General features: G+C 43.6%; 1 protein-coding gene across 6 annotated transcripts in view; it reads right to left on the reverse strand.

Annotated features, from left to right (window-relative positions):
* The window catches only part of FCHSD1 (FCH and double SH3 domains 1), a 185,830-nt gene that overhangs the window by 93,716 nt on the left and 64,234 nt on the right, over positions 1–27,880 (reverse strand). For all 6 annotated transcript variants that reach the window (XM_033927510.1, XM_033927509.1, XM_033927508.1 and 3 more), the window contains 4 exons: positions 22,623–22,767; positions 20,149–20,285; positions 15,791–15,854; positions 10,548–10,676 (listed from right to left, as the gene is read on the reverse strand). In XM_033927510.1, coding sequence (XP_033783401.1) covers positions 10,548–10,676; positions 15,791–15,854; positions 20,149–20,285; positions 22,623–22,767 — 475 coding nt within the window. The remainder of the gene's footprint in view (positions 1–10,547; positions 10,677–15,790; positions 15,855–20,148; positions 20,286–22,622; positions 22,768–27,880) is intronic.

Raw genomic sequence — 27,880 nt, forward strand, 5'->3', positions numbered from 1 at the left:
TCCATCTTGAACATCGATTCCCACAATAGACAACGCCGCTTGAATGAGCGTGCCGTAAGGGTAGAGCAAGGCCTGCACGATTTCGGAATGTGGTCAGGGCCCAAACACTGCAAACAGCGCCGGTGAGGGTCCGTGAGTGAAATCGCGCGTTGGCACTTGCTGCACTTTTTAAACCCGGTGATTGGCCGGGACATAGGCCGGAAAATCTCCGCCGCGAGGTCGAAGCCAGTGGGCCTGAGCCACGTGGCCGGCCCGTTCGACCCGCCGGAGGAAATAATCTTCTTTTTTTTTTTTTTTTTTTACTGAAAAAGAAAAGTACTGTTAACTGTAATTAAAAGAAAGCGAAAACGCGGACAAGGAAGGCAAATTTAACTGAATTCAGCTAGCGCATGATGAAGTTGAACTTCTCAGCTCCGCGGAAAGAAAAGAACTGAGGAGACACGCCCGGACCTCCGGGCGGGAAGGCACCGGTGCATGCGCGGTGCGGGCATCTAGAAACTTTTAAGTTTCTACAAGCAACACGTGCTTGTGAGACGTCCGTACCGGGGCTCTGTCTGATGACATCACCCACTAGTGAGAATACCTGCCTGCTTGTCCTGGGATAATACAGGCTCTCATTTATGTCTTAGCAAATTTCACCACAGCAAATGAGAGTAAGGCCTTATCAGCAGGCCTCAGCTGCTGAGAAGAAGAATATCTACTGAGAGCAGTTTTAAAAGAATTTAATGCTCCAGATGACTAGAAGCCAACATAGGTTGTATGGGACTGAAATACTATGACAATATAGCCATAACCCAACAAATGAGAAGCTGTATTCTGTAACAGCTGCAAACTCCAGGTCAGTTTAAGTGGTAGCTCATGGGTTGTAAGGAAGTTCTTCTTCACTCAGAGAGTGGTGGAAAACTGGAACGCTCTTCCGGAGGCTGTTATAGGGGAAAACAACCTTCAGGGATTTAAGACAAAAGTTAGACAAGTTCCTGTTGAACAGGAGCGTATGCAGGTAGGGCTGGTCTCAGGGCACTGGTCTTTGACCTGGGGGCCACCGCGAGAGCGGACTGCTGGGCACGATGGATCACTGGTCTGACCCAGCAGTGGCAAATTCTTATGTTCTTATGAACACCGGGGTCCATGGAAGAGTCCTAAAATCATCAGGTCGCCTTCAGCTTATAAAAATGTCCGTTTCTCCCTCAGTCTTTTCTCTTCAGCTGGTCATTTTCCCAAGTTCCCAATTCAGTGGTTGGCTTGTGGGGTCCAGTTCATTCTACTGATTCTTTTGTTTCCTTTGGGGGGTGAGGCCTGGGCATACCATCACCTGTGCCGTTCGGGACTGCGGAAGGATCTCTTTAGTCAGCAGGCCTTGGAGTGCTCACCGGCTGTGTCAGGAGGAATGCAATTAACTTACTACTACAATACTCCCATATTTAACCTCATGTGTAACTGGTAGACTGCACCTAGTGTTTCACACCATGGGGTAATTCTGTAATGATCTGCCTTACAAAATGCTAACTAGTGGAAAACTACACGCTATGTTACTTGCTTTGGTAGTGGATTTGTATATAGGTTAGATATGGGGCAGTGTGCACAAATGTGTTTATACAGTAAATTAAAGAATAGGGGGGAGAGTGTGGCGCGGTACCCTGGGGTTGTGTGTTCAAACCCACGCTGCTCCTTGTGACCCTGGGCAAGTCCCTTAATCCCATTGCCCCAGGTACATTAGATAGATTGTGAGCCCACCAGGACAGACTGGGAAAATGCTTGAGCACCTGAATAAACCAAAAAAACTCTGTGGAGTGACGATGTTCCCAAATGGACTTTATTTGAAAGTATCAAAGTTCCAAAGGTACACTAAAATCATCCACATAAAATAATTCCATCCATATAAAAGTAAATCATCCACATAAGAGCCTTAAAGGACCTAGTCCGCTAGGGATACAGGACCCAACACGGTCCGCGTTTCGACAAAAAGTCTTCTTCAGGGGTCCCTGGGGGTCCTATAAAGGTTGTACGTGGGAAACAATTGTGTGGTGAACCGGAAGTGGGGTCATTTCCTTTTGTTTTTTGAGCACCTGAATAATCTCATGTAAACTTTTCTGAGCTCCCCTGGGAGAACATTATAGAAAATTGAATGATTTATACATATTCTGCTTAACATATAAACATAGACATTTATACCAGTTATAGGGCTGGAGTAAATGACTGAGCCTAATATGTACATGTATTTTCAGCCCCTTCTGCAAGTATTCTATATAGAAAAGTAGGTGCCTTCTTTTCCCTATAGAAGATTGAGGGGAAAGGAATGAAACTTGGGGGTGGGGGAGGGGATAATAAAAAAATAAATCAATTAGCTGATGATGTAGACCAGTGGTCTCAAACCCATGGCCCGGGGACCACATGCGGCCTGCCAGGTCCTATTTTGAGGCCCTCGGCATGTTTATCATAATCACAAAAGTACAATAAAACAGTTTCTTGATCATACGTCTCTTTAGCTATAAATGACAATATTATTATTAAGACTTAGCCAAAAGGAAAGATTTATAAACTAGAAAGAGTTTTACCTCATGCAATATTGTCATTTCTTTAATAAGACATTAACTATTTTTTCTGAGGCCCTCCAAGTACCTACAAAGCCAAAATGTGGCCCTGCAAAGGGTTTGAGTTGGAGACCACTGATGTAGACTATACCCCAGACACAAACTTACATTATGTGAAAACACTGAGAGGGCTACATTCTTTAAAAGGTTGTACGATTACAGACAACACAGTGAATTAGCTTCAGAAATAAAATTTGCTGACAAATCTCTCTTAAGCTGGAATTGGTCGAAGAACACAGCGGTCTGGAGCTATAAAAAGCACTAGCAAAGACTTCATAAAAACAGCCTATGTGGTGTAACATTGCACAAAGCAGCCGACAATCATAGACGCTGGCAGATTTGTGCAAGACTACAGAAAGAGGCAGAAGTTGACAGCAAGGCTTTTGCATGCTAATAATGGGGACCTGTATCCTGAAGGATACCCCCTTAGAGAAGGGAACTGACCTGTACAATATAGATCCTGTCATATGAACAGAATAATGTAATGTAATGTAATTTATTTCTTATATACCGCTACATCCGTTAGGTTCTAAGCGGTTTACAGAAAATATACATTAAGATTAGAAATAAGAAAGGTACTTGAAAAATTCCCTTACTGTCCCGAAGGCTCACAATCTAACTAAAGTACCTGGAGGGTAATAGAGAAGTGAAAAGTAGAGTTAGAGGAAAAATAAAAATAAAATAAACATTTTAACAAGACAGCATTGATCTAAATACTTTGGAAGGTAGAAGAGAGGAGAGAAAGGAATAGAAGCAGAAGGGGGAGCCGTTGAACAGTAGAATTCTGGAGAAATTTAAATGATAGAAATAGAACAAAACAAAGACAAAAGGCAAAACAATAGATAAGATTAAAGATAAATCATAAGCTGGAAAGAAAAGAATACTCATTTTCTATTTGCCCAGAACTACAAACACACATACACACACTTGAACCTCTTTCAATATCTGAGGGAAAAGAAAGAACACACACACACACACACTAGAGGTCTGCATGGAAACGAGGATTGTGGGAATCCCCCCTAACCCACAGGACTCCCATGGGGACCCCCCTCTAGCCAACAGGACTCCCATGGGGATGGAAGGCTTTGGAAGCAGGGTTCGTCCATATAATATAATTGACACATCAGCCTTAGTAAAAGAGGGGGTTTATAAGTTAATTACCTGAACAGAAAACAAAAAAAGGGTTCCACCAAAGAGATTCCACAAGGAAAACAGCAAAAGAAACTGTGGAATTGATGATCTTGTCAGAAGTAATTGCTGCTTTTTATGGGGACGGGCGGGGATGGAAGTAATTCCTTGCAGGGATGGGTGGGGACAGAGAGGATCCTGGCGGGGACGGGTGGGGACGGAGAGAATCCTGGCGGGGACGGGCGGGGATGGGTGGGATTTCTGTCCCCATGCAACTCTCTAACACACACTTGAACCTCCTTCATTATATGAGGGAAAAGAAAGAACACACACATAGCCAGCCCACTGTATACCTATGGGCTGCACGGCACTAACATACACTCATTCGTTAGTGCAACTTTATAAATGACCCCTTAAAAATGCATTAGCTTGAAATATCCTGTAAGAGATAAACTCCAAAAATACAAAACTATTAAAAAAAACTCATACACACATTAAAAGTAATTTGAGAAAATGAGATCGCATCCTACATGCCCTGGATTATAAGTGATATTCACACCTGTCATGATATCCACAAAATTACCCATTAGGAGAACATAAGAACATAAGAATTGCCGCTGCTGGGCTAGACCAGTGGTCCATCGCGCCCTGCAGTCTGCTCACGCGATGGCCCCCAGGTCAAAGACCAGTCCAGCCTCACTTGTGTACAATCCCAGTTTAGCAGGAACTTGTCCAGCTTAGTCTTGAAACCATGGAGGGTGTTTTCCCCTATAACAGACTCCGGAAGAGCGTTCCAGTTTTCCACCACTCTTTGGGTGAAGAAGAACTTCCTTACGTTTGTACGGAATCTATCCCCTTTCAGCTTTAGAGAGTGCCCTCTCGTTCTCCCTCCCTTGGAGAGTATGAACAGTCTGTCTTTATCTACTAAGTCTATTCCCTTCAGTATTTTGAATGTTTCAATCATGTCTCCTATCAGTCTCCTCTTTTCAAGGGAGAAGAGGCCCAGTTTCTCTAATCTCTCACTGTATGGCAACTCCTCCAGCCCCTTAACCACCTTAGTCGCTCTTCTCTGGACCCTTTCAAGTAGTACCGTGTCTTTCTTCATGTACGGCGACCAGTGCTGGACGTAGTATTCCAGGTGAGGACGCACCATGGCCCGGTACAGTGGCATGATAACCTTCTCCAATCTGTTTGTGATCCCCTTCTTAATCATTCCTAGCATTCTGTTCACCGTTTTTGCCACCGCAGCACATTGTGCAGACGGCTTCATTGACTTGTCGATCAGAATTTCCAAGTCTCTTTCCTGGGAGGTCTCTCCAAGTCCCGCCCCGGACATCCTGTATTTGTGCATGAGATTTTTGTTCCTGACATGCATCACTTTGCACTTATCCACATTGAACCTCATTTGCCATGTCACTGCCCATTTCTCGAGCTTGATTATGTCACTTTGTAGATCTTCGCAATCTCCCTATGTCTTCACTACTCTGAATAACTTCGTATTGTCCGCAAACTTAATCACTTCACTTGTCGTACCAAAGTCCAGATCGTTTATAAAGATGTTGAAGAGCACGGGTCCAAGCACCGAGCCCTGCGGCACCCCACTGGTGATGCTCTTCCAGTCTAGGTATTGTCCATTTACCCCCACTCTCTGTTTCCTATGCTCCAGCCAGTTTTTAATCCACGTGAGTATTTCACCCTCGATTCCATGGCTTTGCAATTTTCCGAAGTAGTCGTTCATGTGGAACCTTGTTGAACTACGGTACTTCTGTGAGAAAATAACTCTAACATAAATAAGTTAATTTTCTATAAAGCTGGAGTCTTCTGTGGGCATGACACTGAACTGTCCTTTAACTCTTCACTACAGGCAGAGGGAAATAAGATTTTTTGATGGGATCAGGGAGAAGATTGTAAGACCACCAAAGAGATGTTTTGTTGTTTTTTTTGCTGTGAGCAAAGTTCTAAATCATAGCAAAGTTAACTTTTTCAGGAAAATAGTATTTTTTTGCTTTGAGTTTAAGTTAATCACTGATGTTTTTGTATCTGTAAAGATCTTTTCAGGATTCTCTAAAGACCAGTATCAAAACCATACCATTAGAGAGGAGGAGTATACCCTTTCCACTATGACACCCCCTGCTGAGATGGCTGAAATGGATCTTCCTATCCTTATTTAAATCAGAGACCCCTTGAATGTGTGTGGTAGTGAATTTGCTTTAGAGTAGACTGTATGGATTAAATGAAAGCAATGTGTGTAGAAGACTCAGCATTTGGGCCAACTCCACTTTGAAGTCTCCCTTGAAATTTGAGTTAGCTACTTTTGTGTGGTGTACAGGCCTGAGGATTTTGTCATCCCTCTGCCAGAGATCTCGAGTCACAAGCTGATGAGAGAGAGACCAGTGGCATAGTAAGGGGATGGGATGGAGAGCTCCAAGTGCCAATTTGGCGGGGTTGCTGGCAACTCTCCTTCCCCCCCTCCCCGCAAGCAGAGGTCACTTAAATGCATTCTCCTCCCTTCCTACCTCTTCTAGTTGTCATTATCAGCAAGCAGGGTCTACCCCTGCTACTTGTACCAGCCTTAGCCCTCCCTCTGACAACACTTCCTGTTTACAGGACCAGGAAGTGACATCAGATGGCAGACTTGGCCATCGCGAGCTGTGGGTAGGAGACTGTGCTCACTGCTGGTGACAACTAGAAGAGGTGGAGGGAGGAAGAATGCATTTAAGAGACCCCCCCCCCACCTCCAAAGGTGGGTGGGAGAGGATGCTAGGGACCTTCACCCCTTGCTATGCACTAGGAGAGACAGAAGCATCAACAAGGATTGATTACTTGAAAAAGGTACTGTATGGAAATATTTCCAGAGAGAGAGAGAGAGTCTGTGTGAAGAGGATCTCATAGTGTAAAGTCTGTTCTGCCAGAAACTTCGATGTTTGCATTTGTCTTGCATAGTGCGACCATATGGCTCCAGAAAAAAGGGGACGGATTGAGACATCCGGGTTTTACATCCATTGAAAGCAACCAAGAGGTCTCAATCTGTTCTCCTTACTTCCATTGCTTTCAATGGAAGTAAAACCCAGATGTCTCAATCCGTCCCCTTTTTTCTGGAGCCATATGGTCACACTAGTTTTGCAGCATGTAAGCCAAGCCAGCAGTAACTTCCTGCTAGAGCTTTTAATCACTGTTCTCATAAGTCAAACCTTGCATGTGATCCATTTCCTCCAGCCACTGCCAGGTTCAGGCTTCAGCTCAAAGTACATGCTGTGATCCCATTAGGTCATTTTCTAAGGCCTCCTTGCTGTTGAGTATTCCTTGCTGCCTTCCCTCCAGGGCAGGATTCTCCATTTTGGGCTCAGTAGTCCACAATCTCTCTCTCCCTCTCCACTTCTGGAAAAATGCATCCTCCTATTACTTGGTGCCCTAAATCCTCCTCTCACTGAAGTTTAATATTGCCTCTTTGCAATAATTCAGAATCCAGTTCTTCAACATTCACCTTTTCAGTCTGGCAGCCAGTCAGCTAACTGATCAGCCTCCAAGGATTCATCTTTCCTGGGCAGAATTCAGGTTTCAACTACCTTCATACAGTAAGATACTTGTTTTACTTATTTGAAAAGAATAATTGGAATTCAAGAGAAGCGAGTCAACTGCTTTAGCTAATGAATACACATTTTGAAGATGTTATAGTCAAAAATAGAATGTGTGGGAAAACCTAAACCAACAGACTGATACTGTATTTTTCGCTCCATAAGATGCACTTTTTTCCCCCCAAAAGTGGGAGGAAATAAGGGTGCGTCTTATAGAGCGAATACCACAACCCCCACCTGTTTGTATAGATCAATTCTGGAGGCCGCATTACCGTAAGGATGTGCTGAGGCTAGAGTCGGTTCAGAGAATGGCCACCCGGATGGTTTCAGGACTCAAGGACCTCCCAAACGAGGAGCGGCTAGAGAAGTTACAGCTCTACTCACTCGAGGAACGCAGAGAGAGGGGAGACATGATCGAGACGTTCAAGTATCTCACGGGCCGGATCAAGGTCGAAGAATATATCTTCTTTTTCAAGGGTCCCACGGCAACAAGGGGGCATCTGTGGAAAATCAGGGGCGGGAAACTGCACGGTGACACCAGGAAATTATTTTTCACTGAAAGGGTGGTTGATCGCTGGAATAGTCTTCCACTTCAGGCCATTGAGGCCAGCAGCGTGCCTGATTTTAAGGCCAAATGGGATAGACATGTGGGATCTATTCACAGTGACAGGTAGGGGAGGGTCATTGGGGTGGGAAGACTAGATGGGCCACGGCCCTTATCTGCCGTCTATTTCTATGTTTCTATGTTTTTAATCGCAGCAGCCCCCCCTACCTGCTTTTAATCCCGGCGCTTCCCTCGCTGGGCAGCTGCGGCAGTGAGCCGCCACCCCGTGCCTGCTTTTAATCTCGGCCCTCACTGGACAGCTGCGGCAGTGAGCCCTCCTCTCCCCCCCCCCGCCAGTGAGCCTTCAATCCCCATGCCTGCTTTTAATACCGGCACTTCCCTCGCTGGACGGCTGTGGCAGTGAGCCACCCCACCTCCCCCGTACCTGCTTTTAATTCCAGGGCTTCCCTTGCTGGATGGCTGCGGCAGTGAGAAGCAGAGCACCAAATAAGGAAGGCGTGGCTGCCTGGTCCTGCCGTTTAGCAAGGGAAACATAGAAATAGACGGCAGATAAGGGCCACGGCCCATCTAGTCTGCCCACCCCAATGACCCTCCTCTACCTTTCTCTGTGAATAGATCCCACGTGTCTATCCCATTTGGCCTTAAATCAGGCATGCTGCTGGCCTCAATAACCTGAAGTGGAAGTGTATTCCAGCGATCAACCACTCTTTCGGTGAAAAAGTATTTCCTGGTGTCCCCGTGCAGTTTCCCACCCCTGATTTTCCACGGATGCCCCCTTGTTGCCGAGGGACCCTTGAAAAAGAAGATATCTTCTTCCACCTCGATGCGGCCCATGAGATACTTGAATGTCTCGATCATGTCGCCCCTCTCTCTGCGTTCTTCGAGTGAGTACAGCTGCAACTTATCCAGCCGTTCCTCGTACGGGAGATCCTTGAGTCCCGAGACCATCCGGGTGGCCATTCTCATTCAGGTATGCTTCTCATTCTACTGCTTGATTGCTGACTTCTTCGACATGCTGCATTTCCTTATTCTATTGCCTGGCATGCCTAAGAATGGTAGGGGCTGCTCGTAGAGGTGAGGCGGGGGGTTGGGGAGGGTTCTGTAGAGGTGGGGAGGGCTGGGAGTTTGTAGTCTCCAGGGCCCATCAGAGTCCAGGGTACTGGTGTGCTAGGTATAGTCTTAGATACTGTATTATATAGCTTTATTCTGGCTTGGGGGGAGCAGGTCACTTGGGGTGGGCAGAGGTTGGGTATGTAATACTGATGATATCTGCATTCATTGTTTTGTTTTGCTGCTCTTTACTTTATGCTTTTGGGGGGCTGTCTTGGTTTTTCATTCTTGTTCTGCTGGTATTAAGGAGTTTTTTTTCCCATGTTAGAGGTGGAACGTAAACAAGCACAGAGCAACAAAAAAGGAAGGAGGGGTCCAACCTTATCTGCAGAAAAAAACAACCAGGAACAAACAAAAACCAACTGCAGATGTGTACAAGATGCAGGCAGAATTTATTGTGACAAATATAAATTTATAAAAACCTTTTTCCAAACAAGGGACCCGACACGGTCCGTGTTTCGGACAAACCTTCGTCAGGGGTCCAATATGCAAAAAGGTTTGAAAAATATGCCACAAAAAATATGGAATAAAAAATCATAAACCAAAAGGTCCAATGTGCCGAGAATCGCCAACTCAAAGCCTTCTGGTCTCGCAGCCCGGCGCAGGAAGAAGGAGGATCTCTCTGGCACCGCACCGCCCAGCCCAGCCCAGCCCAGCCCAATTCAACGAGGGAGGATCTTTGGGCACTGGCACTGGCACATCCTGTGCATTGGTGCTAGTGCCGGTGCCCAATCGGGTAAGAGATGTTTTGCGGTGCTGGGGGGGGATGTAGGATCGCGTGGGGGGGGGTGACGCGAGCAGGGGGGGAGGATGCCGGTTTTCAGGGGGGATGCCGGATCGGATTGAAAAAAAAGTTGTACAACGCGCTCATGTGTATAACGCGCGCGTTATATGCGTGAAAATACAGTACATGTTATCCCTTCCCACTAAGAACTCACCCCCTTTGAGGAGGGGAGAGGTTCGGGAGCTAAATGTTCCAAGGGACCTACCTCGAGACAATATGAAAAAAGTAGCATGGGTACAGTAGCCCTCCCATTTCTAACATTATGATAATCCAGATCATTTTTGTCCATTGCCAAGTTCTCACCTATAAAATGTAACAATGATTAAATTAAGAACATAAGAATAGCCATTCTGGATCAGACCAATGGTCCATCTACCCAGTATCCTGTGTCCACAGTGGCCAACCCAGGTCCCAAGTACCTGGCAGAAACCCAAATAGTAGCAACATTCCATGCTGCCAATCCCATGACAAGCAGAGGCTTTCTTCATGTCTGACTCAATAGCAGACTATGGACTTTTCCTCCAGAAACGTGTCTAAACCTTTTTTAAACCCAGCTACGTTAATCACTGTTATCACATCCTTTGGCAACGAGTTCCAAAGCTTAATTATTCTTTGAGTGAAAAATATTCCCTCTAATTTGTTTTAAAGTTATTTCCACGTAACTTCATAGTGGTCCCTAATTTCAGCAATTTTTGATGGAGTAAAACAAAATTATTCACTTCTACCTGTTTTACAAAAGAGTTCACACGTATAATGCCAGGCAGGTTATGTGACTTACCCTGGTCTAGTCTTACCTTCATGACCGCAGGCAATTCAGTCAGGTAATAGTGTTCCAGGTGAGAATTTGCTGCTGCTACCGTCAGGATATACTCATTCCGTGCCTCTGCAAGCTGCTTGGTGCACTCTGCCAACTGGGTAGAGAACTATTAGAAGAAAAATGCACTTTACTACAATGATACATGTAACATCAATATGTCTGCCACCAAGTACAAAATCGGTAGGGATTCCCCACCCATTGCCAAGGCATTTATTCACTCTGCATAGGCTTCCCATTGAATATCTACTATAATAAAATGCTAATCGCGCATGCGCACTCTTATCGGCGTGTTCCCTGATCTCTGATCTGTAGGTCTGTGGTCGGCAGTCTCCAGGACTGTCTTCTGCACCTGTGCTGTGCCAAGTGCAGGGTTTAAAAGCCGCGACGTCGCCTCCTCTCACGAGCCGCACCAGCGTTGGAGAAGGGTTCCACGCTGGCGGAGATCGTGAGAGGAGCCACCGTGGTACCTGTAAACTTAAAAAAACAACAACTTTGGAAAGCAGTAAGGGAAGGGGGATGGCGATAAAGAAGAGGACTCCAGCCGCAAACCACCACGGCACCTTTAATCTTAAAAAAAAAATTTGGCATGAGCAGACAAGACCGCGGGAAGGGAAGTGAAGGGAAGGGGGGGGGGGGCTGACAAAGAAGAGGACTCCAGCCGCGAGCCGCAAGGAACAAGCTGGGCCTGCCTGCCTGCGGGGAACGCTATAAGGGAAGGAGGGGGCCATTGAGCAGGCTAGACTGCGGGAATGGAAGGGGGAGGAGACGAATGGAGCAGCCAGATCGCAACAGGCCAGAATGCGGGAGAGGGGCCGAATGGAGCAGGCCAGATCACAGTAAGAGAAGGGAAGGGGGGTGGGGGAAATGCTGCTACTGCTGCACAGGGACCTGGAGGGGAAGGCAAATACCGCTGCTGCTGCACAGGGAAGTGTGGGGGGGGGGAGAGAAATGCTGTTGCTGCTCCACAGGAATGTTGGGTGGAAATGCTGCTGCACAGGGAAATGGAGGGAAAGAATGACAGACAAATAGCAGGAGGGAGGGAGACAGACAGAAAGGAAGAAAGACACAGGGGCAGGGAGAGGGACAGAAAGACAGACAGAGAAAGGGGGCCAAGGAAAGAGAGAGAGAGAAAGCGGTAGAGAGAGAAAATAAGAAAGACAGACATATATTCTAGCACCCGTTAATGTAACAGGCTAAAAGACTAGTTACATTATAAATTGCTAGTTACAGTATTCCAAATATTGATTGATAAAATTTCTTCCGCTGTTGCCTCTACATTGCACCTTCATCGATTCTCTTGACCTTGGAGATCAGCTCTAGTTAATTTACTTGATATTCCTTCTTTTCATTTGATACATCAAGCTCCACAGCTATGACATGCTCTTCCAGAGAAGATACAAACTGTAAAGGATATGAAGGTGTGCAAATTGTGGTCTTTATACCATTACTGTGTTCTCTGATGGCGATGATGATTGTATTGTTTTGCAATGTTCACAGCCGCTTTTGTTTGCATCTGTATTTCTTGTATGCCCTTTGTTACTCTGGTTGACCTCAATAAACATGATTTCCAAAAAAACCCAACCCATGGTTTTAATGACCTTTTTGTGTCAAGAGGCCTTTAAACTTAAAACCTGATCGTATGATGGACTAGTGACGATTCAGATATTTATTGCTGTTTTTATGATTGGATTTAGGCAAATGGCAAGACTGATCTTTACATTGTTGTAATGTTATTGTTTGTTTTAATGATCTTATGTTTGATCTGTGAGAATAGCTGCCTGCTGTCCCTGGATAACACCTGTTTTCGGCAGTTGGAACCCAAGCACAGTACCGGGTAGAGCTTTGGATTCTTGCCCAGAAATAGCTAAAAAGAAATAATGTAAAAAAAATTAAATTGAATCAGGTTGGGCAGCTGGATGGACCATTCGGGTCTTTATCTGCCATCATCTACTATGTTACTATATTCCACTAATGCCTAAGAGCCAAGCTACTGCTACTATTAATTATTTCTAAAGCGCTACCAATCTCAGTGATGATGTCACAATGGCTTGGTTTCCTTATACTTGTGCCCATTTACGAGAAGCATTTGCCTCATTGAAACAAAAAGTGTCAAGAAAAGAGTGAAATAATTCATAAGTTTCATGGCTCCGCATCATTCTCTTCTTGGTCGAGCGGAGAACTTTTCAGCAGCCCCTTGTATTGTGATGTCATAATGCCTCATTGATTTCTGGGCAGACTTGCATGGTCTGTGTCTGTATATGGCCGTTTGGTGGGGGATGGGCTTCAATGGCTGGGAGGGTGTAGATGGGCTGGAGTAGGTTTTAACGGAGATTTTGGCAGTTGGAACCCAAGCACAGTACCGGGTAGAGCTTTGGATTCTTGCCCAGAAATAGCTAAGAAGAAAAATTTAAATTGAATCAGGTTGGGCAGACTGGATGGACCATTCGGGTCTTTATCCGCCGTCATCTACTATGTTACTATGTAAGATTTTAGCCTTTATTAATACAGTTGTGCTTTATAAGATGGGTATGTTAGACTGTAATCCACTTAGGGCTCAAGTTTCAAGTTTTATTTATATTTGATTAATTGCTTAATTAAAATTGTTTCTAAGCGAATTACAATATATAAAAGTAACATATACTTAAACATAATAATAAAATAAAAAAATAACATACAAGATAGTTAAGAAACCAGCAATTTATACAATGAATACAAAAAAAAAAAAAGATTTACATAATAAGTATATATGATGAGCTAATAAATTTATACAGTGAGAAAAAAAACACAAAAGAGGAAGAGTTAGGAAAAAAAGCATGGGAGAAAAAAAAAAAAGAAGAAAGGGAAAGAGGAAGAGCTCAATAGTAATTTATAAGTTGAAAGCATCCTTAAATAAAAAGCTTTTTAAATTCTTTTTAAAATCGCTTAAGTTATTTTTATCTCTTAACTGTAAAGGTAATGAATTCCAAAGTTGCGGTGCTGATACAGAGAACATATCTTGTTGATGGGTTCCAATAATTTTTAGGGAGGGAATCGTTAAGAGTTTATGGTTAGTTGATCGAAGAGAACGTGAAGTACTATATGGAATAAGTACTTTATTTATGAATTGAGGCTCATTAGTATCAAGAGTTTTGAATGTCAGTAATAAAATTTTATAAGTAATACGATGATTGATGGGGAGCCAATGCGATTTAATCAGAAAGGGAGTGACATGATCGTATTTTTTACCTTTATAAATAAGTTTTACTAAGGTGCGCTAGTGTTTTTAGCGCATGCTGCATTGCTGCGTGCGTTAACCCCGTGCTATGCGCCAAGAACTAACACCAGCTCAATGTTGGCATTAGTGTCTAGCACACGCGGCAATGCAGCATGCGTGAAAACAGCTAATGCAGCTTAGTAAAAGGAGCCCTTAGGGTGCAATATAAAATTTTGAAATACATAAATAAAAATAAGAGGTTTTCTGCATTCTTAGTCCTGTGCCTCAAAGAGTGGAAGACATTTATTCTTTCTCATAATCATATCACAAAGCAACATCAATATGCACAGATATCGGAACTTCGTTCTGGTTCGAACTACAGCCTCAACACCCTAAGGTTGTGGGTTCTAATCCCATGCTGCTCCTTGTGACTCTAAGCAAGTCACTCAGTCCTCCAGTGCCCCAGGGACGTTAGATAGATTGTGAGCCCACCGGGACAGATAGGGAAAATACTTGAGTACCTGATTGTAAACCACTTAGATAGGCAGTATATAAATACCTAAAAAACAAACAAACTTATATTCTCATTAAATAAAGAAGTTAACAGGGTACTAAATAGTTAAGTAGTTAGGGGGTGGGCCATTAGTGTGGGCAGACTAGATGGGCCGTGGCCCTTTTCTGCCGTCATGTTCTATGTTTCTATGTAAAAGACTTCCAGAACTCTCTATCTATGGAAGTAGGAAAGGCTCGCATGCGAGAGAAAGCAAATTCCAGGGAATGCAGAAAATCATAATCATAGCAAAGATAAACAAGGTTGGAATATTCAAAAGTAAATGATTTTTCTAAAATACCTCGGCCCCACCACTCCACCGCTATGTTAACTTCAAAACAGCGGGAGATTTACGTGGCAACTCATCATAGGTATTATATTTATCTAAATGCTGTGATAGTGAATGGAGAGATTGACTGGGTTTCGTTGATTGGTGGATGAATGAACCAATGGTAGTACTGGGGGGGAGTGTCCATCACCGGGTTTGGATTTAAAAGCAGCCTGAGAATGCCGGCGCCATCTTTTCACAGAAGTTGCATTTGTGAGTCGGATGACAACGGCGGCCTCGGTAAGCGTTTTGATTAAGTGATTTTTAAACTGGTTTATATGGGGGGTGGCATGTAGGGCTAGATTTCTCTGCCATTTCCCTAAGGCTTGTTCTCTTTACTTTCACACTAGGGAGACCCTTGAGACAGCACTGTTTGTGCGAAACATGTCGGGTCTGACTCCCAGGTCCAACTGTGTGGTTAAAAGCTAAGTATACACACTAATAAAATATATCAGTTTATAAAAATGATAATAATTTTGTAAAACTATCACAGCATTTAGATAAATATAATACCTATGATGAGTTGCCACGTAAATCTCCCGCTGTTTTGAAGTTAACATAGCGGTGGAGTGGTGGGGCTGAGGTATTTTAGAAAAATCATTTACTTTTGAATATTCCAACCTTGTTTATCTTTGCTATCATTTAAGAAGGGTTGGTGTTAGAACCAACAGCTAACACACTGGTATTGCACTAAAGAAAATCATAATCATGGCATGTTAATAGCATTGAAAACAGAATGGCGGCAGCTTTCAGGCTTACAAGCAGACAGGCTAAATGCTGATAGCCCCGACCCTGAGGAAGGAATTAAAACACTTCGAGAGGATTTTGCTGCGTGAAAGCTAAGTTAAACTTTCACCTATCATGTCAAATAATCCCTACAGCAATTTAAAAATGTAGAGAATTTTTTTTAAATGTGAGGATTGATGAAGAATGGAGCCTTTATGGCTATCTGAAGATCCTCGTAACAATATGAATGACGGTATGATTTGATAAGATCTGATGTTAGTCATTTGCAGGGCTCTCATGAAAATATATTGATGTGAAACTGTTAATAGAATGACAGCTGGATAACCTCTTGCCTTTTATACAAAACTATTGTAATCAAAACAACAGTTCCAAACTCAACCTCATCCCTTTTTGATTAGATACCTTGGCACTTAGCTTCTGTAAACTGGTCTTTGAGTGAAAAATCCCACGGTCACTTCTTTTTAGCCTGCAGGATAAGAGGTACAAAATATCAGATACCTGCCCAAATTAGGCAATGAATTCTTTCTAATTTCAATTCAGTTATGAAGCACGCTCTTTTAAGGTTAACAACTCAAGGTTTCATACAAATCAGGAAACAGGGTCCATAATGTATATAAAACTAGCAGACGATCTTCTTCAGTTACAAAAACAGGAACGGGACCCAGATTTTGCAAATGTTCTGTCACGGGTCCTTGAAGCCACTCCACTTTATCACCTACATTCTATAAAAACTGCTAGACTCTTGACAAAACCCAAGTCCTTGGTAGCCATGAAAAAAACAACACAGACCCCTCAGTCTGATCATAGCAAAGAAAAGCATAATTTTCCTTGATTGCCTCTCAAAACGTCATTGATTTTTCTGCAAACTTACACACCTTGTTCAGTTCTCCACCCTCAGGACTGCCCTTGCAGCTCACAGATAGTAAGCTTATACAGTAAAACCTTGGTTTGCGAGCATAAATCGTTCCGAAAACATGCTTGTAATCCAAAACACTTGTGTATCAAAACGAATTTCCCCATAAGAAATAATGGAAATTCAGACGATTTGTTCCACAACCCAAAAACTTTAATACAAAATATAGTATGTACTTGTATTGCAAGACCTCGCTCATTTAAAACAGTGTAAGAGAGAGAAGTGTCAGAGAGAGAAGAACCATTGGCTCAGTTGTATATTGTATATCAGGGCTGCCCAAGTCCGGTCCTCGAGATCTACTGGCAAGCCAGGTTTTCAGGATATCCACAATAAACATGCATGAGAGAGATTTGCATACCAAGAAGGCAGTGCAGGCAAATCTCTCTCATGCATATTCATTGTGGATATCCTGAAAACCTGGCCTGCCAGTAGATCTCAAGGACCGGACTTGGGCTGCCCTGCTGTATATACTCATATTGCAAGACGTTGCTTGTTTACATTACATTACATTAGTGACTTCTATTCCGCTTGTACCTTGCAGTTCTAGGCGGATTACAATAGAAGATAACTGGATATTTCCAGGAATATTACAATTTACGGAGCTGTTTATATAATTGAGACTTTGAGGGGAAATTACAGGAGTGGAAGAGACTTTGAGGGGGAACTTTACAAGGGAGGGGATGGACAAGGGGGAGAGTTAAGATGTCTGGATAAATTTTTTGAAAAGCATGGGTGAAATGGCGCCGCCCCCACTTACCTAAACAATCGCCTAAACCGGAACCTCGTAACCAAACAGAGGAGAACTCAGTCCCCATTTACCTACCCCCCATTCAAAGGTACTCAGGGCAAGAAGATGTACGACAACCTACTAGCGACGCAAGCAGCAAAATTTGGCCCCTCCATCTCCAACTTGCTGATAGCACCGAGCGACTTCAAATCATTTCGAAAAGATGGGCGGGGGATTGTTATGGAAATTTTACTAAATAATGTGATAATAATATATTTAAGATATGTTTGATTGCACAATTGAGGAAGGGTAGGTGGGAAGGGTTATAATTTTTATGTTTTTAGGATTATATGAGAAAGAATTTCAAGTGTTATATTGTAGTTATTAATGACATATTCCTGTACACTTGCTGTAAGACTTTAAAATGAATAAAGAATTAAAAAAAAGAAAAGAAAAGAAAGCAAGTGTACAGGAATATGTCATTAATAACAACAATATAACACTTGAAATTCTTTCTCATATAATCCTAAAAACATAAAAATTATAACCCTTCCCACCTACCCTTCCTCAATTAGTGCAATCAAACATATCTTAAATATAACCTCACAAAAGTATTAGAAAATGCTCTCATGACCACCTCCATCACCTCCACCAGCAACACCCGGACAGTATTATCTCTATTCGTCTAAACAACCTATCACTATCTACTACCTGCTATCAATTTCTCCTGGAAAAGTCCAGACTAATAATTGTAACTGGATACCTTCTTGATTACATGTACTGCAATGCTACTGGAAATGTCCAGTCTTCTAACTTGTAATCCGCTTAGAACCGCAAGGCACAAGCGGAATAGAAATCACTAATGTAATGTAATGTAATATTATTATCACATTATTTAGTAAAATTTCCATAACAACCCCCCACCCATCTTTTCAAAATGATTTGAAGTCGCTCGGTGCTATCAGCAAGTTGGAGATGGAGGGGCCAAGTTTCTTTGCTTGCGTCGCTAGTAGGTTGTCATACATCTTCTTGCGCTGAGGACCTTTGAATGGGGGATAGGTAAATGGAGACTCAGTTCTCCTGTCTGGTTATGAGGTTCCGGTTTAGGCGATTGTTTAGGTAAGTGGGGGCGGCGCCATTTATTACTTTGAATAATAGACAGTATAATTTGAATTGAATTTGTGCTTGTATAGGTAGCCAGTGTGAGTCTGGGTAGGCAGTGGTGATGTGGTCAAATTTGCTTAGTGAGTAGATCAATCTGAGGGCTGTGTTTTGTACAGTCTGTAATTGTTTTATCATGTTTGCGGGACATGGTAGGTAGAGGATGTTGCAATAGTTCACTAGACCTAGGATTAGGTAGAGGATGTTGCAATAGTCCACTAGACCTAGGATTAGGTAAAGGATGTTGCAATAGTCCACTAGACCTAGGATTAGGTAGAGGATGTTGCAATAGTTCACTAGACCTAGGATTAGGTAGAGGATGTTGTAATAGTCCACTAGACCTAGGATTAGGTAAAGGATGTTGCAATAGTCCACTAGACCTAGGATTAGGTAGAGGATGTTGCAATAGTCCACTAGACCTAGGATTAGGTAGAGGATGTTGCAATAGTTCACTAGACCTAGGATTAGGTAGAGGATGTTGCAATAGTCCACTAGACCTAGGATTAGGTAAAGGATGTTGCAGTAGTCCACTAGACCTAGGATTAGGTAGAGGATGTTGCAGTAGTCCACTAGACCTAGGATTAGGTAGAGGATGTTGCAATAGTCCACTAGACCTAGGATTAGGTAGAGGATGTTGCAATAGTCCACTAGACCTAGGATTAGGTAGAGGATGTTGCAATAGTTCACTAGACCTAGGATTAGGTAGAGGATGTTGCAATAGTCCACTAGACCTAGGATTAGGTAAAGGATGTTGCAATAGTCCACTAGACCTAGGACTAGGGATTGGACTATGAGCCTATATTGCTCTTTGTCGAAGAATTTTCATATTTTTCGTAGATTGCACATGGTTAAAAATGCTTTCTGAGTAGTCTTGTTGATTTGTACCTGCATTATACAGCATCTATCTATCATCATCTATCTATCCTAGGAGTTTGAAAGCGGACTGTATAGGGTATTTGGTGGCATTTATTTCTAATTCTGTTTATCAAGTTAAAATGTAATAAAATGTTTTGCTTGTCTTGCAAAACACTTGCATACCAAGATACCTGCAATCCAAGGTTTTACTGTACTGTACTTATGGTATAATTTTTAAATCCACAATGTTTTTGTAATTTTATCTGGAGAGGACTTTCACTATACAATTCTTTAAATGTATTTATTTGTTCACTTGTTTAGCCCGTCCTCCCAAAAGAGCCCAGAACGGATTACAGGCATACACACACAGCAAAGTCAGAACAGGTATGTCACCCACATCTCTCTCTTAATAAAAATAGGCATTATGTTTAGGTATCTTTGAAAAACAATCCCACCTCTCCAAATACTCTCCACAGATTGGGAATCCCAATTTTCAAACTAGCCACTGTGCAGACAGCTGGTGTTAAAATGCTGGGGCTCAGGGCAGCAATTTAGGAAGAAGCTCCAAAGTCTACCAGCAGACTATCTTCTTCAGTTTCAGGTAGGCTTGAGGAGCTCTGTAGCCTGGGGCCCAGGGCAATTGCCCTGTTTACATTCTCTTAACACTGGCTCTGGTGATTTGCCCCATTGAGCTTCCCTTTGAAAATTCCACTGCTGGTTGATCCTACAGGAATCCTGAAGATAAAGGTAAAGAATTTGCAAAGATTTCAAAATGAAATCCCTCGGTATTATTTTGAGGGACCTCTTTCACCCTGCCCCCGAGTACTGCCCTAATTCCACCATGTTTCTGCACAGAGGAGGGGGGAGAAGCAATTTTCAAAGGGATCTTTCTTTTTCCACAAGCATGGAAGATTGCTCCCAATACATCTCTCCAACAGACATGAGAAGTTTAATCTTCTAATCTGCTTCCCCAGAACGGGAAATAGTAAATCAGGCATGAGAATGAGGTATGAAAAGCCTTTGGTATACCTAGACCAAAGAATCAAAATGGTAGCTTTGAACTGGTCGCTAAATCTCTAATAGCAGTGGGGAGCAATTTCTCACCTGGCCTCAGTATCAAGGGCCTTCTCTCTGGCCACTTCAAAGACCCGCTCCAGCTGCCCGTAACGCTTCTTTATTTTGCTCATCTCCTTCATCGTCTCCATCAGCTCCATCTGCACTTTAGCAAGCTGCTCGGTACTCTGAGATCACAAAGATATAATTAAACTGCCTAGAAAATCTATGTCCCTTCCATTCCCTTCTTGGGGACTCCGTAAAGATCAATTTGTACCTTTCATACATGCAGAGTCAATATATATTTACCTTGAAGAAGGCAAAATATTGATATTTATTGTGCTCTAGGATATAGCATATACAAAGCCCTTTTCAAGCTGCATGAATAAATCATAGTAAATCAATCTGAACAAGGTGTTTAAATATTCAGAAGAGGGTCTTCCACCTCTTCAGAAGGTATATTTCCTACCAAATCCTATAAAACACTCTAGTCCCAAGGCTGATGAATCTGTGGTGGATGTATCAGCTGGTTAAAATCTTGGAATCTGCTGCAGATGAAGTTATACCGAGATTTACATCGCTGGTGTCGTTTGTATTTCAACAAGATCATTAGGCACGCACGAGACTTTTCTTTAAAATGAAAGAAATACATTTTTTGGACAGTAAGATTTCCATACACTTCCCCCTCCCCATTCACGGTTCCTGCACTCGCGGTTTCATATAATCGCGATTTTTTCCTGGGGAGGGGGAAAATTAAAAAAAGTCTTAATGTAAATAAAAATCCATCGTTTTTTCCTCCCTGCCGCCTTCCCGGCCTTACCTGGTGGTCTAGAGGGTTTTCGGGGCAGGAGCGATCTTCCTATGCTCTTGCCCCGTGCAGATCGCCATGAGGAAATGGCTGCTGGGAGTTCCCGTAGTCTCTCGAGACTACGTCAGGAACTCCCTACAGCCATTTCCTGATGGCGATCTGCACGGGACAGGAGCGTAGGAAGATCGCTCCTGCCCCAAAAACCCTCTAGACCACCAGGTAAGGCCGGGAAGGCGGCAGGGAGGTGGGGGTGGGTGAGAGCCAGATAATTGCGATTTTTCAGCATTCGCGGTCCGGCTCTGCCCATATCCCCCGCGAATGACTAGGGAGAAGTGTATTTCCTGATATTTCAAAGTGGACTCCAGTGAGGAGGAAAAGGTTCCTGTCCCTAAGGGATCCTTTTATTAAGGTGCACTAATAGCTTTAGCCCCTCTTTTACTAAGGTGTGCATACCGATTAGCATGCGCTAAACGCTAACCCATCCATAGCCAACATGCGCTAAATCGATTAGCGCACCTTAGTAAAAGAGGGCCTTAGGGCGCGCTGAATGCTAAGATATCCGTAAGAATATAATGGATGTCTTAGCATTTAGCACACACGAGTCCTTTGAACGCACTAAATTGGTTAGCGCACCTTAATAAAAGGATCCCCTAAAGCAGTATGGGCTGCTTTTACGAAGGCGCGGTAGCGGTTTAACGCACGCAACACCGCGCGCTAAACCGCCGGCCACACTAGCTGCTACCGCCTCCTCTTGAGCAGGCGGTAGTTTTTAGGCCAGCGCAAGGGTTAGCGCGTGATGAAAAGCCGCTAGCGTGGCTTCGTAAAAGGAGCCCTACTTGATTAGCTTGGGGGCAAGATTTCAGTTGCGCTAGCCTTGTAAACGTTCGGTGCTTTTTAAGCAACATTCCTAAGTTTTTCTCGAGCCTTCTCAATTACCGTTTTTTTCTTGATCTGGTCCTAACTGATATACTTTAGGTCAGGGGTGTCCAACCTTTTGGCTTCCCTGGGCCGCACTGGCCGAAAAAAATGTTTCTGGGGCCGCGCAAAGACAGAGGAGAGAGCCGGCAAGACGGTAAACACCAGGGGGCAGCAGAGGAAAACACTGCATCGCCCTTGACTGGGGCCGCACAAAAATACTTCACAGGGCCGCACGCTGCCCTTGGGCCTCAGGTTGGACACCCCTGCTTTAGGTCATTATAAGTAATGAAGACTTACACTGCTATTCCTATAGTTTTATTCATAGATATTCCTCATGTAATTGGAATTGTCTCTCCTTTATGTGGACAATCTAAGTTAATTGAATAGGTTTTTTTTTCTTTTTAGTTAATTTTTCTTGTTAATCTGATGCAATGATTGTGTTTTGACTCTGTCTTTTCTTTTGAATGATTTTTCTTTCATGTAAATCAGTGGTTCTCAACCCTGTCCTGGGGACCCCCCCAGCCAGTCGGGTTTTCAAGATATCCCTAATGAATATGCATGAGAGAGATTCGCCTACCTGTCACTTCCATTATATGCAAATCTCTCTCATGCATATTCATTAGGGATATCTTGAAAACCCGACTGGCTGGGGGGTCCCCAGGACAGGGTTGAGAACCACTGATGTAAATAATAAAAAAAATCATATTAAATGAATCCTCTCACTTGCATTTTCCCCTCAGCCAAGTTCTCTCTTAATCTCCTACTAGCTCACAAGCACCTACCCCTCTTGTAGCCTCACCTTCTTCAGCAGGTGATCCTTTGCAGTCCGGACGGTTCTAGCAGCTTCTCCTGTCACATTTCGGTAATTTTCTGCAGCCGTCACCCTGGCTTGTCCCACAGAGGAAGCACCTTCGACCACAGACTTCCAGACCATAAAGGCGCTCCTGGAAAAATGACTCTCTTAGACTGGCTGCAGAACCAGTGCAAGGTTCTTGCATCTTAGGAGAAATGCCTCTGCTTTCCTCTTTTAATAATTGCTTTCTATAGCACCGTTCATCATTTAGGGGTCCTTTTATTAAGGCGTACTAAGCGACTTAGCGCATGCTAAATGCTAAGGCATCCATTATACTCTAGGGCGCCTTAAAAAAAGGGTTCCATAATGCTTTCAAGTTTCAAGTTTATTAAATTTTACTATACCGACTATCAACAAGTATCTAGCCGGTTTACAAGTTAAAATAAGATAAAAGATAAAATTAATACAATATATAAGATAATTAAAAAGAAAAAGAAAAGGGGATTGTGAACATTTAGACTTTAACTAGACATACTGGAAAGTGATGGCAGGGAATAAAGAAATGGAAGGGGAAAAAAAAAAAAAATTACATTGTTCAAAAAAAAAAAATTAAATGGAAAAGGGAAGGATGAGACATAGGAATGGGATCGCTTCCTAAAAGTGGTTGAATTATTGAAAAATAGATTATATTTGGGAGCAGGAAAACGCGTTTTTAATTTAATTTATTTATTTTAAACATTTCTATTCTGCTTTAAATCAAAGTGGATCACAATGAAACATTCAAATTCAAATGTAACAAACAAAGAACACACATCACAAAAAAGCACCCAAGCATGAAGTTTCAAGTTTTATTAGGATTTTTATATACTGCCTATCAAGGTTATCTAAGCGGTTTTTACAATCAGGTACTCAAGCATTTTTTCCTCTCTGTCCCGGTGGGCTCACAATCTATCTAACGTACCTGGGGCTATGGAGGACTGAGTGACTTGCCCAGGGTCACAAGGAGCAGCACGGGGTTTGAACCCACAACCCCAGGGTGCTGAGGCTGTAGATCCAACCACTGCACCACACACTTTACATCAGGGGTAGGGAACTCCGGTCCTCGAGAGCCGTACTCCAATCAGGTTTTCAGGACTTCCCCAATGAATATGCATTGAAAGCAGTGCATGCAAATAGATCTCATGCATATTCATTGGTGAAATCCTGAAAATCCGACTGGAATACGGCTCTTGAGGACCGGAGTTCCCTATTCCTGCTTTACATTATCAATATCCCTTTCCACAGAGCTTCATCAAATTTCTAAAAATGTAATCTAATTAGTAAAAGGCCTGATCAAAAAAGGTGCATCTTTAACATCTTAAAATTCATCTTATCACCACACAATCGCAAAATTCCAGGCAATGAATTCCACATCTGTGATCCCGCTGTTGAAATAGCAGATGTCTAGCACCTGAAAGATCAGATCTCTGTTGTTCCAGTACCTGTCAATGCTTTCTCTCATAGATATAAGGGAGTCGGGTGACAGGATCAGCCTCGGGAGCCCCTTGAAAAAGCACGGTAATGTGCGAAACATGTTGGGCTAATACTCCCGTATTAAGGCTGGCTGAGGTAAGTGTATTTAAGTATTTTTTATACTAATTTAAACGTATTTAAGATTCTATAGAACATAAGAACATAAGCAATGCCTCCACTGAGTCAGACCCGAGGTCCATCGTGCCCAGCAGTCCACTCACGCGGCGGCCCAACAGGTCCAGGACCTGTGCAATAGCCCTCTATCTATACCCCTCTATCCCTTTCTTCAGCAGGAAATTGTCCAATCCTTTCTTGAACCCCAGTACCGTACTCTGCCCTATTATGCTCTCTTGAAGCGCATTGGCTAAGGCTTTTAACATTTGCATCTCCTCTTCCTATAGGCTAAGGCTCTTTGCACCTGCATTGTGATGTCATAGAACTTTAGTAACAACAGAGAAACCTGATGACAGATAAAGGCCAAATGGCCCATCCAGAGCATCCACTATCTCCTCCTCTCCCTATTGGCTAAGGATCTTAACATTTGCATCTCCTCTTCCTATAGGCTAAGGCTCTTTGCACCTGCATTGTGATGTCATAGAGCTTTATGGTTATAGAAACCTAGAAACATGATGGCAGATAAAGGCCAAATGGTCCATCCGCAGCATCCACTCTCTCCTCCTCTCCCTATTGGCTAAGGCTCTTAACATTTGCATCTCCTCTTCCTATAGGCTAAGGCTCTTTGCACCTGCATTGTGATGTCATAGAGCTTTATGGTTATAGAAACCTAGAAACATGATGGCAGATAAAGGCCAAATGGTCCATCCGCAGCATCCACTCTCTCCTCCTCTCCCTATTGGCTAAGGCTTTTAACATTTGCATCTCCTCTTCCTATAGGCTAAGGCTCTTTGCACCTGCATTGTGATGTCATAGAACTTTAGTAACAACAGAGAAACATGATGGCAGATAAAGGCCAAATGGTCCATCCGCAGCATCCACTCTCTCCTCCTCTCCCTATTGGCTAAGGCTCTTAACATTTGCATCTCCTCTTCCTATAGGCTAAGGCTCTTTGCACCTGCATTGTGATGTCATAGAGCTTTATGGTTATAGAAACCTAGAAACATGATCGCAGATAAAGGCCAAATAGTCCATCCACAGCATCCACTATCTCGTCCTCTCCCATAAGAACATAAGCAATGCCTCCGCTGGGTCAGACCTGAGGTCCATCGTGCCCAGCAGTCCGCTCACGCGGCGACCCAACAGGTCCAGGACCTGTGCAGTAATCCTCTATCTATACCCCTCTATCCCTTTTCCAGCAGGAAATTGTCCAATCCTTTCTTGAACTCCAGTACCGTACTCTGTCCTATTACGTCCTCTGAAAAACGATAAAACTATAATATGTTGAGTCCTATGATGAGGGTTACCATGTGGTTCTTCCCACATTAGAACAATCTACAGCGGTGGAGTGGTGGGACTTAGGTCTCTTCATAGAGATTTGTGGAAATTACTATATCTGGAACTTAGAGTTATTGCTAATATTGTGGACGCAGTTCTGGACAAAATATTGATCTTGATGAACATTGCCACAGTTAAATGCTTTAACTAAAGTAGACTTGCCCAAACATTTTGCTGTCGGAACAACATTTTATATTTTGTAACACTTGGAGCCATACAAACACACTCACACAGATATACAGTAGTTTGCTACATGTTTTGTCAAATAGTGGCAAAATACAATGGTGCGTCATCGCCTTCCCAGCAAAGCTTTCACCCACGCTCTCTTGCTCATATACCCCCCCCCCCTCCCACCCTTCACCTGGCTTCAGCTACAGAAGAAACAGCAGAATTCCTGTTTCCCCACCACAACTTGACTGCAAGCTTGAGCCACATGGTTCTGGCTGTTCGGGTTGATCCCGTGGTTCAAGTCTTGTGAGATCAAGAACATAAGAACATAAGATTTGCCTGGGTCAGTCCAGTAGTCCATTGTGCCCAGCAGTCCGCTCACGCGGCGGCCCTTAGGTCAAAGACCAGTGCCCTATTTGAGTTTAGCCTTATTTGCGTACGTTCTGTTCCAGTAGGAACTTATCCAACCTTGTCTTGAATCCCTGAAGGGTGCTTTCCCCTATAAAGCCTTTGAAAGAGCGTTCCAGATTTCTACCACTCTCTGGGTGAAGAAGAACTTCCTTACGTTTGTACAGAATCTTTTCCCTTCTAACTTTAGCGACCTTCTAGCACTACACAGCTCATGCTTACAGAAAGCTGAGCCAAGGCAGGGAAGCAGGAATTCAGCGGTAAGCACCACAAGAATTGCTAAGCTTTCAAGGGACTTGATGCACTAAACAGGATCGGTAAGACCGCGTGGATCCGCTCCAATCCGATTTTTGGCCGATTCTAAAAGAGCTATTGATACACTAAAAATTTTACAAGCAAACGATTTGCGTGGAGGTTCATTGCAATCCCCGTCTCTCCCGTCCGATTGATCGCTGTGAGAGTGACTCTCACACATGTACAGGGCCGGCAGGGGAAGCCCAAACAGCTGAGAGGCAGGGGAAGCCCAAACAGCTGAGAGGCAGGGGAAGCCCAAACAGCTGAGAGGCAGAGGAAGCCCCAAAGGAGCCTTCTGCCACTCAGCTGTTTGGGGCAGGAAACCTTTTTTTTCTTTTTTTAATGGGCACAGATACTGCCAACTCCAACTCCAATGCTTAAATTTCTTATTTCACAGAAAGGGGTCACGAGTGGTGTCCCGCAGGGGTCAGTGCTGGGACCGCTGCTGTTCAATATATTCATTAACGATCTGGAAACGGGCACGAAGTGCGAAGTTATCAAGTTCGCGGATGATACAAAACTCTCCAACAGGGTCAAAACTGTTGAGGAATGCAAAGAACTGCAGAGCGACCTGAACAAACTGTGTGAGTGGGCAAAAAGATGGCAGATGAGCTTTAATGTGGAGAAATGTAAGGTCTTGCACATGGGGAAAGGGAACCCCATGTACAGCTATACGATGGGAGGGAGGGTGATGGGGAAAGGCACCCTGGAAAAAGACCTGGGGGTTTTGGTGGATACAACAATGAAGCCAGCGGCGCAATGTGCAGCGGCCTCAAAGAAAGCGAACAGAATGCTGGGCATTATCAAAAAAGGTATCACTACCAGAACGAAGGAGGTTATCCTGCCATTGTATCGAGCAATGGTGCGACCACATCTGGAATACTGTGTCCAATACTGGTCACCGTACCTTAAGAAAGACATGGCGATGCTTGAGAGGGTCCAGAGGAGAGCAACTAGGATGATAAAAGGAATGGAGAACCTTTCATATGCCGAAAGGTTAGACAAACTGGGGCTCTTTACCCTGGAAAAGCGGAGACTGAGAGGAGACATGATATAGACATATAAAATCATGAGAGGCATAGAGAGGGTGGAGAGGGACAGATTCTTCAGACTAGCAGGGACAGCAAAAACAAGAGGTCACTCGGAAAAACTGAGAGGGGACGGATTCAAAACGAATGCAAGGAAGTTTTTCTTCACTCAGAGGGTGGTGGACACCTGGAACGCGCTTCCAAAGGAGGTAATAGGACAGAGTACAATACTGGGTTTTAAAAAGGGACTGGATGGCTTCCTGGAAGCGAAGGGGATTGCAGGGTATAGATAGAAGGTTACTCTACAGGACAAAATCGAAAAGTGTATGTGAGTTTTAGGGTAGGAGCACTATCAGGTCCTGGACCTGATGGGCCGCCGCGTGAGCGGACTGCCGGGCACGA

The sequence above is a fragment of the Geotrypetes seraphini genome, chromosome 18 (genome assembly GCF_902459505.1).
Source record: "Geotrypetes seraphini chromosome 18, aGeoSer1.1, whole genome shotgun sequence".
In the NCBI taxonomy this organism is placed as follows: domain Eukaryota; kingdom Metazoa; phylum Chordata; class Amphibia; order Gymnophiona; family Dermophiidae; genus Geotrypetes; species Geotrypetes seraphini.